At 41.9% G+C, this 13186-nt stretch overlaps 2 protein-coding genes across 2 annotated transcripts; both read left to right on the top strand.

Annotated features, from left to right (window-relative positions):
- Window positions 1-142: 142 nt before the first annotated feature.
- Window positions 143-3211, top strand: cbln12 (cerebellin 12). Its single transcript, XM_024009787.2, has 4 exons — window positions 143-314; window positions 1167-1994; window positions 2200-2319; window positions 2434-3211. The coding sequence occupies exons 2-4, from the start codon at window positions 1704-1706 to the stop codon at window positions 2629-2631; spliced, it is 609 nt and encodes a 202-aa protein (XP_023865555.1). The 5' UTR covers window positions 143-314; window positions 1167-1703; the 3' UTR covers window positions 2632-3211.
- Window positions 3212-7814: 4603 nt separating this feature from the next.
- On the top strand, window positions 7815-12916 carry LOC111979296 (uncharacterized). The gene is made up of 2 exons (XM_024009744.2): window positions 7815-8373; window positions 9812-12916. The coding sequence occupies exons 1-2, from the start codon at window positions 8200-8202 to the stop codon at window positions 11510-11512; spliced, it is 1875 nt and encodes a 624-aa protein (XP_023865512.1). The 5' UTR covers window positions 7815-8199; the 3' UTR covers window positions 11513-12916.
- Window positions 12917-13186: the final 270 nt, after the last annotated feature.

Below are 13186 nucleotides of genomic sequence, written 5' to 3' on the forward strand. Positions count from 1 at the left end.
CTTTTCATTGTTAGAGAGAAAATGAGTAGGTGGGTGAGTGACAGAGAATTAAAGAATGTGTGAGAGAGAGAGAGAGAGAGAGAGAGAGAGAGAGAGAGAGAGAGAGAGAGAGAGAGATTATAACACAGTGGGTCCTCTGGCATGGCCATTTAGATGCCTGTTTCAAAGGGAGGTCTCTGTGATCCTGTAGAATGTGAGAGAACAGAGTAGAAAGTGGTTATGAGGAATATGTGACTATCACTCCATCTCCGAGGAGCAAAAATGTACTTCACCCGATATGGAAAATAAGGACGACACCTTTCAAACTGAAACAGGTGATACCCTCAACTATTTATTTCTGAACTTAAACTTAGACTCCAGGATTGCCTGACAGTACTCAGTGGATAAATGCCTAGTCCTGCAATTTCCTTGTGTTAACATCTTGAATTGTTCAGGAAAACTGCTAATCTTCTGACTGTTGAATATTGGGGACCAACTCCCTAAAAAAACTATTTTGGGTTGGTGTGAGAGAGTGCATCTGTGTGTGTTCGAAGAAAGAGTGTGTGGTGGTTTTATAAGGTGGTTGATAACAGTGTTAATCACTAATGTCATAGAGAATGTGATCATCAGAGATGTGTCAGAGTGTCTTTTTGTACTTGAATTGACGACATGTAGAGATTATTTTAGAAGGAAAGAGAGAAAATCACATACAAAAGAGGGGGTACAGTCTAAAATGTTGTTCTATCTATAATATCAATAGAGGATGAAGTGCTTTCTTCTCCGTGTGATATACAGTAACCATTTATGTAGTTGTGAAAAGATAAACACCTAAGGAATTTGTATGAAAATACAAGAGGATGATGGAGAAACTAAGTGCGAACATGGTGGGTACGAGGTAGGGGGGGGGGCATGTTATGGAACGTCAGGAGGTAGAGAGTGCGAGTGAAAGACAGATGGTCTCTCAGTGGAGTTGTTCCCCCACTCCCTCTTTCTTTCTCACTCCCTCCTGGATTCTACATCCTCCCCTGACACCGGTCCAGAACGTTACCTCATTCCCTCTCCCTCCCCCTAACAATATCCTCCTCTTCATCCTCCTCTTCATCCGCTTCTATGGTAGCCGAGATTCCTCACAAGTGCTCTACCTTTCTTCATCTATCCCTCCCACCATTTTTCCTTCCTTCTCTCAGGTCCTGGAACACACCCAAACGTCTATTTGCCCATGCTATCCTGCCACCTACTGCCACTGTTGCAAACCAGCCCAGAATCACAGGAGAGATATCCATGAGAACAGAGTGAGAGAGATAGAGGGAGGGAAGGACAGACAGATAGTGTGGGGTAAATAGGGGGAGAGACTGTATGTTCTGACTTCGTTGACTTCTGYTGAACACTGACAACTCCAAACCCTCTTGGTTGTCAGTCTGAGTCCTACCTGTTGACAAACCTCTATATTTATTACTGGGAGACTTCCTACATAGCGTCTCCACTAGGAGGTGGGATAGGAGACTGCTGTCATAGAACAGGGTGGTGGACCAAGTTCAACCAATTGAGGACACTAATGATCCTGCTGAATATCAGCTACAACATCAATTGTGAGACATTTTAGGACCTGAGTGACATCGATTTAGCCTGGGCATATTTATCTATGTCTGTAATCTTTCAAAGTGACTCTCCTCTATACTAGAATKAATAACAGATATACAATCAAAACAAAGCAAGTTAAAAGCATGTATCCCAGGGTGGTTCGTTCATCCACCTTAGAGCCCACAGTGTTGCTGGGGCTGCTGCTCCTATGGGGGCCTCTAGGGGCCCAGACYCAGAATGACACAGAGCCTATCGTCCTGGAAGGAAAGTGTTTGGTGATCTGTGACTCCACTCCCAACTCTGAGCCAGCGGGAAATGCCCTGGGCATGTCAGTACGCTCAGGCACCGGCCGGGTGGCCTTCTCTGCCACCCGCCAGACAAACCACGAGCCCACAGACATGAGCAACCGCACCATGATCATCTATTTCGACCAGGTGAGCAAATTCAAATAAATATTGACCATATAAAGTAATACATCAACAGGTGAGGTTGACCAATGCCTTCTTATACATTAATTATCTTTGACTGATTTGTTTCTCTTTGATTGATCATTGATGAATGATTGATTTCTATACCCCATCACTCCCTATCTCTCTTATCATCCTGTGTTCATTCTCTCCCTTTCTCTTCTTACCTCAGATCCTGGTGAATGTGGGCAATCACTTTGACCAGGAGAGCAGTGTCTTCCTAGCCCCCAGGAGGGGAGTCTACAGCTTCAACTTCCATGTAGTGAAGGCCTACAACAGACAAACTATCCAGGTGAAAGAGACATACTGTACATGCCGTAAACATAGAGCATGTAGCATAGCACCATGCATGTCCCACAAATAGTTAGTTGTTTGACATTGAGACTAACCGTGTGGTTGTTTCTAGGTTAGTCTGATGTTGAATGGGTGGCCAATGATCTCAGCCTTCGCTGGGGACATGGATGTGACGCGAGAGGCAGCCACCAACGCAGGCCTAGTGATCATGGAGAGGGGAGACAAGGCCTACCTCAAACTAGAGAGGGGAAACCTGATGGGTGGCTGGAAGTATTCMACCTTCTCCGGCTTCTTGGTTTTCCCCCTATAGGGAGACAGCCTGCAGGATGGAGAGAGGAGGACAGAGTGAAAAGATGGAGAGATAGAGGAATGGGGAGGGAAAAGGGTGAGACTGAAAAATATATATAATTTAATGTCTGAGAGAAACAATAAAAGATGAGGGGTGGAGGGCAACACAAAGACAGAATTTGCATGGTAGATATGTGAATTGTCTCATGTGTTCAGTTTGTGTGTAACTTGTCCTTTAGGGTAGAGGAGAGACTATTTTTGTTCAGACACCAGAGTTGATGCGCACTATGGCACAAAAATGGCAATGTGCAATCAATTTGTAGTACGTATCTTTTTCATTTACACTTTTAAACATAACAAGAAAAGTAAATCCTATAGCCCCTTAAAATATGGCAAGACCTGATTACAACATTTCATTGACTTTTGAATCTCTGGCATTTTTGCCTACCTTTCTGGCTAGCCACCCTGGCTTACTGCTTTGTTTAACCTGCTTGTCCCGTAACTAATTATATTCCCTATTTGCCAGTATGTGTTTTGTAGTGTGCACACCTCTTAGGAAGATTTATATAAACAGGTCATATTAAAGTGAATATATACATKAACCCTTTGTCTCTTTTTGGTGAGTATTTCGAAGTCTATAATGGTACACTGTGAATTAGATTTGTTTTTTCATTGTTGGTAGTTTCATACTTCGACAATTACATTAGGCTACAAGGTATCAATATTTTACTCTTGCTTTTCATTGAACCAGTATCATGACAACTGTTTGTAAATATAGCTCTCACCACCAGAGTTGGCATGGTGGCAGGGCATTGGCAAGGGGGGAGAGCATAAGGATAGTGAATAACGGACACTCCTCATAGGGCTACCAGTCGCGCACAAACAGATGGAAGCTTTGGCGAGCACACAAGCACGTCTTTGCCGGACTCCTGTGGATCAAGTGTGGTGTGCTGTCACAACCASTCAGTCACGCTTCCTTAATTCATGACAGACAGACAGACAGACAGTAAGACACAGAGTTAGAAAAGCTAGAGGGCACACTTGAAAAATACTGATTAGCTTGCATATAAAGTCAATTGGGTGGGACTGACCTTTTTCAAGACAATGTGGAAGAGTCTTGCGAAGTAGGCCTATCACCTCCTCTGTAGGTAGCAAAAATTTGCATTACAGCTTATGCTTTGCCATTCCCGACAAGAAATTGTTTGTAGAGCAGTGGCGCTTTCGGATGAAAATGATCAATGACATTGTACTGATACTAGGCCTACATTATATTTCCCTAAAATCAAATATCATCTTTAAATTATGACATTTGGTCACATTTGGCTACAGAGGGTAGTGCGTACGGCCCAGTACATCCCTCGGGCTGAGCTTCCTGCCATCCAGGACCTCTATACCAGGCGGTGTCAGAGGAAGGCCCTAAAAATTGTAAAGAGTCCAAACAACCAAGTCATAGACCGTTCTCTCTGCTACTGCATGGTAAGCGATACCGGAGCACCAAGTTTGGGACCAAAAGGCTTCTTAACAGCTTCCACCCCCAAGCCATAAGACTGCTGAAAAGTTAATCAAATGGCTATCAGGACTATTTGTATTGACCCCCTTATTCTTTTGCACTGACTCTCTTGCACAAGCTCGATGTACACTTACTGGACTCTAACCACACATACTACACTGACGGACACACACACACATACACACACACACACGCATATTGACGTCACACACACACACAGTACATTCTGGAAAGTATTCAGACCTCTTGACTTTTTCCACATTCTGTTACGTTACAGCCTAATCCTAAAATTGATTAAATTGTTTCCCCCCTCATCAATCTACACAAAATACCTGATAATGACAAAGCCAAAACAGGTTTTTAGACATTTTAGCAAATKTATTAAAAATAAAAACCTAAAATATCCAATTTACATTTAAGTATTCAGACTGTTTCCTCATAACTTTGTTGAAGCACCATTGGCAGTGATTACAGCCTCAAATCTTCTTGGGTATGACACTACAAGCTTGGCACAGCTGAATTTGGGGAGTTTCTCCCATTCTTCTCTGCAGATCCTCTCAAGCTCTGTCAGGTTGGAAGGGGAGCGTCGCTGCACAGCTATTTTCAGGTCTCTCCAGAGATGTTCAGGGCTCTGGCTGGGCCACACAAGGACATTCTGAGACTTGTCCCAAAGCCACTCCTGCGTTGTCTTGGCTGTGTGCTTAGGGTCGTTGTCCTGTTGGAAGGTGAACCTTCGCCCCAGTCTGAGGTCCTGAGCACTCTGGAGCAAGTTGTCATCAAGGATCTCTCTGCACTTTGCTCCGTTCATCTTTCCCTCGATCCTGACTAKTCTCCCAGTCCCTGCCGCTGAAAACATCCACMCAGCATGATGCTGGCACTACCATGCTTCACCGTAGGGATGGTATTGGCCAGGTGATGAGCGGTGCCTGGTTTCTTCCAGACGTGACACTTGGAATTCAGGACAAAGAATTCAATCTTGGTTTCATCAGACCAGAGAATATTGTTTACCATGATCAGAGTCCTTTAGGGGCCTTTTGGCAAACTCCAAGCGGGCTGTCATGTGCCTTTTACTGAGGAGTGGCTTCCGTCTGGCCACTCTACCATAAAGGCCTGATTGGTGAATTGCGGCAGAGATGGTTGTCCTTCTGGAAGGTTCTCCCATCTCCACAGAGGAGCTCTGTCAGAGTGACCATTGGGTTCTTGGTCACCTCCCAGACCAAGGCCCTTCTCCCCCGATTGCTCAGTTTGGCTGGGCAGCCAGCTCTAGGAAGAGTCTTGGTGGTTCCAAACTTMTTTTATTTAAGAATGATGGAGGCCACTGTGTTCTTGGGGACCTTCAATGCTGCAGAACTTTTTTGGTACCCTTCCCCAGGTYAGTATGGAATGTCGTTTGGGTCTTTGCGTGTGAAAAAAGACATCAAATAACACTATTAACGGTTAAATAAGCTTTTAATTTGACATGTCAAATAACACAATTCYATTRTACAATGTTTTGTGTGCTGAATTTGCACGTGCAAGCCAAGCGCCACCACTACTATCAGTAGCACTGTCAAAGCTGTAAAAAAAAATCTGCAAACAAGCACACACTGGCCACGAACAATGTGTTTACGTTGGTAATAAAGCATAATTTGTTGGACCGCTACTTCTGGGATAGCTAGCTASCTTTAGCTTGGTACCTAGCTAGCACCAATACAACCTGCCTGAAAACAGTGACCAGTAGAAAATGCAGTCATTTTTATTATTCTTAGCAATGATTTAGGAATCCTTGTAAGTATTAGCTAGGTAGCCACTTGTTGTTTGCCTATTGACATTTAACTTTAGTTCATGAAAATAAATAGCTAGCCAACTACTTAATCCTGTTGGCCAAAACTAACATTATAAACAGCCAGCTAGCTTCATCTGGCTAGTGAGGCTCAACCGGACCGGATTATGTGTTGTGAAGTGTGAGGATCCGTGTTTATTGCGCTATAATTGAATATTAGCAACTGTTGGTSTAGGTTCCTGTGTGTGTGCKGGAAGTAACATTTTGCCCCAGATAAGTGTGCTGAGAAGCTGTGGTTAACCTTGAGCGAGAACAGTATGCTTTCTATGCAGGTGCAAGTGGCTCAAACAATGTTACAGAACTGTCTGACCTCAGTCTCTAGGGTGTGGGAGCGTAATCTACACAGCAACAGCGCCGGACACCAAGGAGCGCCAAGAGGCTGGGACCAGCCTGAGCGCCGGCGATAGGCTAAGCAAGTTTAAACCACGCTCAGCCTCTACTGTGATAGGCCAACAGACGGGTTGGAACTACGTCTATCACAGTATAAGAACAGCTGTTTACTTACATCCTGCCAGTTCTCTGTTCTACCCTGAGAGGTGTTACAGTGAACCCGTATATACGAAAATTGCATTTACCATTTATCGCTTGAGTTKAATAAAAATACTTAAAGTATATTCGGTGACTCTGAATCACATTTTGTCCTGATACCAGATTTGAATTGACGCAAATCSCTTATAGAAGCTAGCCACAATAAGGATTAGGCACAATAGTGGAATTTGTGGTTTGCCTTCAAAATAAACGTACTTTGAAAGTGATGCAGAARGTTAAAATTGGCGGAGTCATGCCATATTTAGACTAGATAATGTAAAACAATGTTGGAATGTGAAGCAATGAAATGGGGTATCAGTCTACTCGGTGACACCCACAGAACATAACTGTGAAGACTTTACGCAAATATTAGCGTTGTAGCTCTTATCGCGTGTGTGAAATCACCTCCCCAGTCAGCCTATTGTGTGTATTGACATTCATATTGCACTGTACAGCTTTACCTAAGGATTGGGGATCAATTAACTGATTGGTCAACAAGCTTATTTGACACATCGTATCTTTTTTGACACGGAAAGACCCAAACGGCGTTCCATAGGTCTGTTCCTCGACACAATCCTGTCACGGAGCTCTTTGCTCTGACATGCACTGTCAACTGTAGGACTTTATATAGAGAGGTGTGTGCCTTTCCAAATCATGTCCAATCAATTGAATTTACCACAGGTAATCCAATCAAGTTGTAGAAACATCTCAAGGATGATCAATGGAAACAGGATGCACCTGAGCTCAATTTCGAGTCTCATAGCAAAGGGTCTGAATACATATATAAATAAGGTATTTTTTATACTTTGGCAAAAATATCTAAAAACCTATTTTCTCTGTCTTAGTATGGGGTATTGTGTGWAGATTGAGGATTTTTTTTWAATTTAATGCATTTTAGATWAAGGCTGTAACATAACAAAATGTGGAAAAGGTGAAGGGGGCTGTATACTTTCTGAATGCACTGTATATTCACATTCCTTCACACTCTTCACATTGCTGCTTTTTTTGTTGTTGCTATTTTACTATTTTCCTTTAGTTTATTTAGCACATTTGTATTACTTTTTATAAACTCTGCATTGTTGGTTAAGGGCTCATAAGTAAGCAGTTCACGGTAAGGTCTACACATGTTGTRTTTGGCGCAAATCTCTATGATATATGCCACAAGATCAAAATATAATATTTTTATGGTGACAATTTGGTCAAATTATTGCCATTCAGTTCCTTTTAAAATATAATTAGGGACACACTCAATAATAAAGGAGCCACATCAATATCTCCTGAGATGCGATCATACCGACTGCAATAAAGACAACCTGGAACATGTCCACAAACACACAGGGGGCTAGGTTACTTGGTTAAAAAGCAACCAATCGTAGTAACGCATTACAAGTAATCCAGATTACGTCGTTACGTAATCAGGCCATTGCAGTGCGCTTTGTCTGGGGTGTATTCATTACGTCTTGCAACGGAAACTGTTTACAGTTTAAAAGAACCAAACAGCACCAGATTAGACTACATCGGGTGCAAACGGAACAAACAGGGGGGACCTACYTGAATTTGTCAAATAGAAAGTCTCGTTTTCGTTAATAAAAACTTCCGTTTGGAGTAAACTGTTTCTGTTTTAACAAACGAAACGTTTTGCAACAGAATTGCCGAAATGAATACACCCCTGTTTGACCGCTTGCAGTCTCGCACTAAATACGACACATTGCGCGGATAATTTCTTAAAAATGGATGCCGGTGCTCTTGCCACATCTTTCCATGTCTGGCAATATAGACAACATTTCATTTTCAAGGAATTAAGAGAAAAAAATATGACCGTCCAGTGTGTTCTATGCAAACCCAAAATCCGCATGTTGTCTACCTCCAAGAACTCGACATCAAATCTGAAGAAACATTTGGAGGTGAGTTGAATGCTTTCAATTAACATGTTCTATGGTGGGTTAAAAAAAAGCAGGTCGTTTGTAAAACATGTGGCCCGTACCAACTTTATAAACCACCTCCGGCCTAGCTACTAACGTTCTTTCACAATAAAATAATGACGGCTTTACTGTGTTTTGATTGGGTGCTGGTACATTTCATCGAGCSTATACGGACATTTCATTGGTTCCCTCATGCGTTGCCATATTCTTACCACACTAAACCTTACCATAACCATTTTACAGTTCAACGTCAATTGAATCCCAAGGATACTGTATAGCAAGTACCAAAAAAAGTCACTTGGAAATGAAATTCTAACATTTTAATTGAAATTATATTCAAACATTGCAATGCATCGTAATTTTCACCTACTCGAAAACTGCAACAACAAAAAACAYAAAAACAGCAACAACAAATACATTTTTKGGGGGGGAGGGGGCAGTGTCTCAATACAGAGGCATGTATTCATCACGCCAATTCTGTTGCAAAACGTTTCTTAAATGTAAGCAAACGAAACGGGGATGGACCTACCTGAATTTGTCCAATAGAAACTCACGTTCCGTTTTGCAATGGTTTGGTCTAATGATTAAACCTCTGTATTTTGTGACTAGAAAAAGTTGAAAGTAAAGGGATCAACCAAGTTTCACCTGACCTGTTGTTTCCTATTAGTAAAGATGAAGGAGATGGAGATGAGGCGAGGAAGCCACATAWGGCTATTGAGATGCACCCTTAATGAAATGTATATCATGGACATATGGGGTACTACTACTGGTGGTCAGTGTAACTGCCCTCTCAGCCTTGTAGTTTTTTGAATGGGCTTCAAGCGCCAACAAATTATGAAAATGTTCTTCATAAAAATAATCGCCGTAAAAGGTACAAGTAAATTAATCTACAAATATATCTTAAAGGAGCAGTTGCCACATCAATTTTTTGATTTTTTAAATGAATGATATGTACCCATTGATTCTTGAAGAATATAACTTATAAATGCCTCATAAGCCTAGTTCAAATGTTATACTCCATCAGAACCTGAAATATAAGCTTGTTTTACGCCAATGTTTGTAATTAAAGTAAATGTAAACAAACACTACATAGCCTCAACTTGGTTAAAACTATAATGGATGGCCAGTCCTCACATTCATAGCTCTGTCTATGAATTTGAGAGTGGTTACATTTCTCCAGCCCTGTCTCTCAGATTTTTACAGAAACAGGGGTGGGGWGTTTGCTTTGTTGTAGTTTCAACTGCTGATTGCCCCTTTAAATGAAATTTGATGATATAATCTTAAAGCACATTCAAAAGATTATGGGACAGTATCTGGCTCTGGTACATATGACAATAAATAGGTTGGGTGTTCTAGGGATGTTCTGATATACTGTAAATTAAGGTGTATTAATACATTCTTTTTTTTGATTGTATTTCAGAGAAAGCATGCAATCATGTATCTGAAGTCGCCTAAAGGTGAGATGGATGGACCCAATGGATCACCCACAGACTCTCCTAAGGAGCCACGCTACAAGAAATCCAAGCTGGAAAACCTTGTCAATCAAATGGCGTCACAGCCAAAAGTGAACACCCTGGTCTTCAACTTTATGGTGGAAAATGTCCAGTCGCTGTCTGTCTTGGAACAGCCTGCTTTCAGGAAGTTGATTGAGGGCTTAAGTGGAGGGAAGATGTCCATGACCCGAAATACTTTTATCAATGGAATTATGATGGCATACTCCAAAATGAAGGAGGAGCTAAAGGAAAAGCTGAACAGTGTACAATCTGTGTGCACTACAGCTGATATCTGGTCAGCTCACAACAGAAGCTACATTGGGATGACATGTCATTGGATTGAGAAGAATGAGCTGGAGAGGAAGTCTGCTGCACTTGCCTGTGCCAGAATACGGGGCTCGCACACATTTGAAACAATTGCAGCCAAAATACACGAGATTCATTTGGCTTACAATATTGAAAACAAACTTCAGGCTACAGTCACTGATAATGGCAGCAACTTCGTCAAAGTCTTCAAAGAGTTTTCAAAGGGGGACAATGACAACTATGAAGATGACATTGTTGAATTTCAGGACGTGGGCACCATACTTGACGGAGCAGATGAGGCCATGCACCTCTTTCTGCTGCCGCACCAGAGATGTGCATCGCACGCATTGAATCTGATTGCCTCCCACGATCTAGCGCAAGTTCTATCACAACAGGGAGAAACTGCCCAAGTGTACTGCAGCGCAATGGCCAAATGTTTTGCCATATGGAACAGCATCCACCAATCCCCATTGGCTATAGCAGCAGTGGAGGACATAGAGAAAATGAAATTGACCGCTCCTTCTGTGAGTCGCTGGATTTCTGAATACTCTGCAGTGGAAAAGATGGTCTCTCTCCCTGAAACAAAACTAATGGATGTTTGTGACAGCTTTGGGGTCCCAAGACTGCTATCTTATGAGATAGCATTTTTAAAAGAATACATAAATGTCTTCAAGCCACTTGCTTTTGCACTGGAACTCTTCCAAGGAGAGCAAAAATGTTTTCTTGGACTGGTCATACCTACGGTACTCACATTGAAGAAAAAGCTATGTGAGAAGAAAACTCTTGCACTTTATCTCTTGGACGTCATCAACCCTGTTCTAGACGCGATAGATTCCCGTTTCAAACAGCTCTTTGCCAGTCTRGATGCAAAAATGGCGACAGCAACTACACCACAATTCCGTTTGTGGTGGCTACCAGAAGCTGAGAGGGAAGACATGCATTTGATGCTGGTGGCTGAGGCAACCCGTTTGGAGCTGACTGATGGTGCGCCAATCAGCAGCGACAGCGTGCAGTCAGAAGACGAATTCTTTAGTTTCGGACCTGGGACTGGCAACAGTGACACAGAAGAGGAAGTCCGGAGGTACCTCGAGGGAACCAGCAAAAATCTCAGTTGCCTGAAATACTTCCAGAGAGTGAGAAAGCTGTTCCTCAAATTCAATGCCATCCTACCCTCAAGTGCTCTTGTGGAGCGCCTCTTCAGTCATAACGGGAACATTCTCACCCCTAAAAGGAATGGTTTGACTGATGATCAGTTTGAGCAAGTTCTCCTTTTGCGGTACAACAGCAAAATATGCACTCTGGACAAAATATTCCCTGGGTAAAAATGTAAAGGGATTTTTTCACAGATCATGTATCAGGCAAAAGAGGGTGGTGGGAGGAGCTATAGGAGGGCGGGCTCATTGTAATGGCTTGAATGGATTTAATGGAACCGTATCAAACACATCAAACATGAGCAAACCACGTTTGACTCCGTTCCATTTATTTAATTCCAGCCATTACAAAATCACTCAGTTTATAAATATATTATACCACGGGTATGACAAAAGATTACTTTTTACTCTTCTAGTTACGTTGGTCACCAGTTTATAATAGCAACAAAGCACCTCGGGGATTTGTGGTATATGGCTGTATCCAGGCACTCTGTGTTGCGTCATGCTTGAAAACAGCCCTTAGCTGTGGTATATTGGCCATATACTACACCCCCTCGGGCGTTGCTTAAATATATACTTATTCAAAATATTGAGTTATGTACTAGTTAAATGCAAATGTCTACTTTTCTATTTTTTTATTTAAAAAAATTACACAATGCTGCTAGCCTACTTTTTACACGTGATTACATAGAAAATGAGTCTAACGTAAATAAAATGGAACAGGTTAAAATAATTCTAAATATGCTTCTTTGTGATTTTATTAAACATGAGGTTCAAGTTTTTATTTTAAAAGAAGTCAAGTAATGTGTATCCAGTAACGGATTTTGTGTTTTCCTACTGTACAGTACATGACATTGGAGACCTCCAAAACAGAGGAACAGGCTCACACTCACAGTTCACCCACACAATCACCTCTAGGCGGCAATGTTGAGTTGTTAAATCTAGTTTGTGTGTGTGTGTGATTATATTTACTCTGTTGTCCACCTATCTTTAAATAAAGGTAAAATATATATGTTTATCATGGATACAGTATGTTTTAATAACATTGTATCCTCTTCATCTCTATAAGGTGCCTCACTGGCAGCATAGGAGTAAATGACCCCTCACAATTACCTTTCAAATGCCATGTTGTCCAGTAACTGCCTCCTGAGGAGATGATGTCCGTTACCAGAAAGACTCAGGCCTTCATCTCACTTTAGCCCAATTAGAAGAGTTTGTGTATGGCGCTCTCTTWTTTTAACTTTACACTGGGTATTGTCTTGTGTGTTTATTTTTGGGGTACACACAAACTGAACTGGCACACTACCTACTAAAAGAGGCCTCCTACTTTAAACTAGGCAAGTCAGTTAAGGACAAATTATTATTTTACAATGACGGCCTACCCCGGCCAAACCCTAGCCGGACGACGCTGGGCCAATTGTGCASCGCCCTATGGTACTCCCAATCACGGCCGGTTGTGATACAGCCCGGGATCAAACCAGGGTCTGTAGTGACGCCTCTAGCACTGAAATGCAGTGCCTTAGAACGCTGTGCCACTCGGGAGCCCCATAAGCCATGGTGCATTTCAGTTTTGATTTAGCCTGTAAAAATGCCTATGAAAATAAAATGTTTTTTAAAATAAGTATCTCTGGTCTGGGTATAGCTACAATTTTAAAGATGGGTTAAACAATGTGTGAGTGAGCAAACATGGTCTCCTTTTTGTAGAGTCTGAAAATGTAAGACTATGAGGTCACATTGTTTGATGGTTTGCAAAAAAAACACCATAGATAGAGAAATGATTTATGGAATATATGACATCTTAAAATCGTACTCAAGTTTAACATGCGGTAAACTCAGCTGCTGGTT

Source organism: Salvelinus sp. IW2-2015, linkage group LG19 (genome assembly GCF_002910315.2).
Source record: "Salvelinus sp. IW2-2015 linkage group LG19, ASM291031v2, whole genome shotgun sequence".
Taxonomy (NCBI): domain Eukaryota; kingdom Metazoa; phylum Chordata; class Actinopteri; order Salmoniformes; family Salmonidae; genus Salvelinus; species Salvelinus sp. IW2-2015.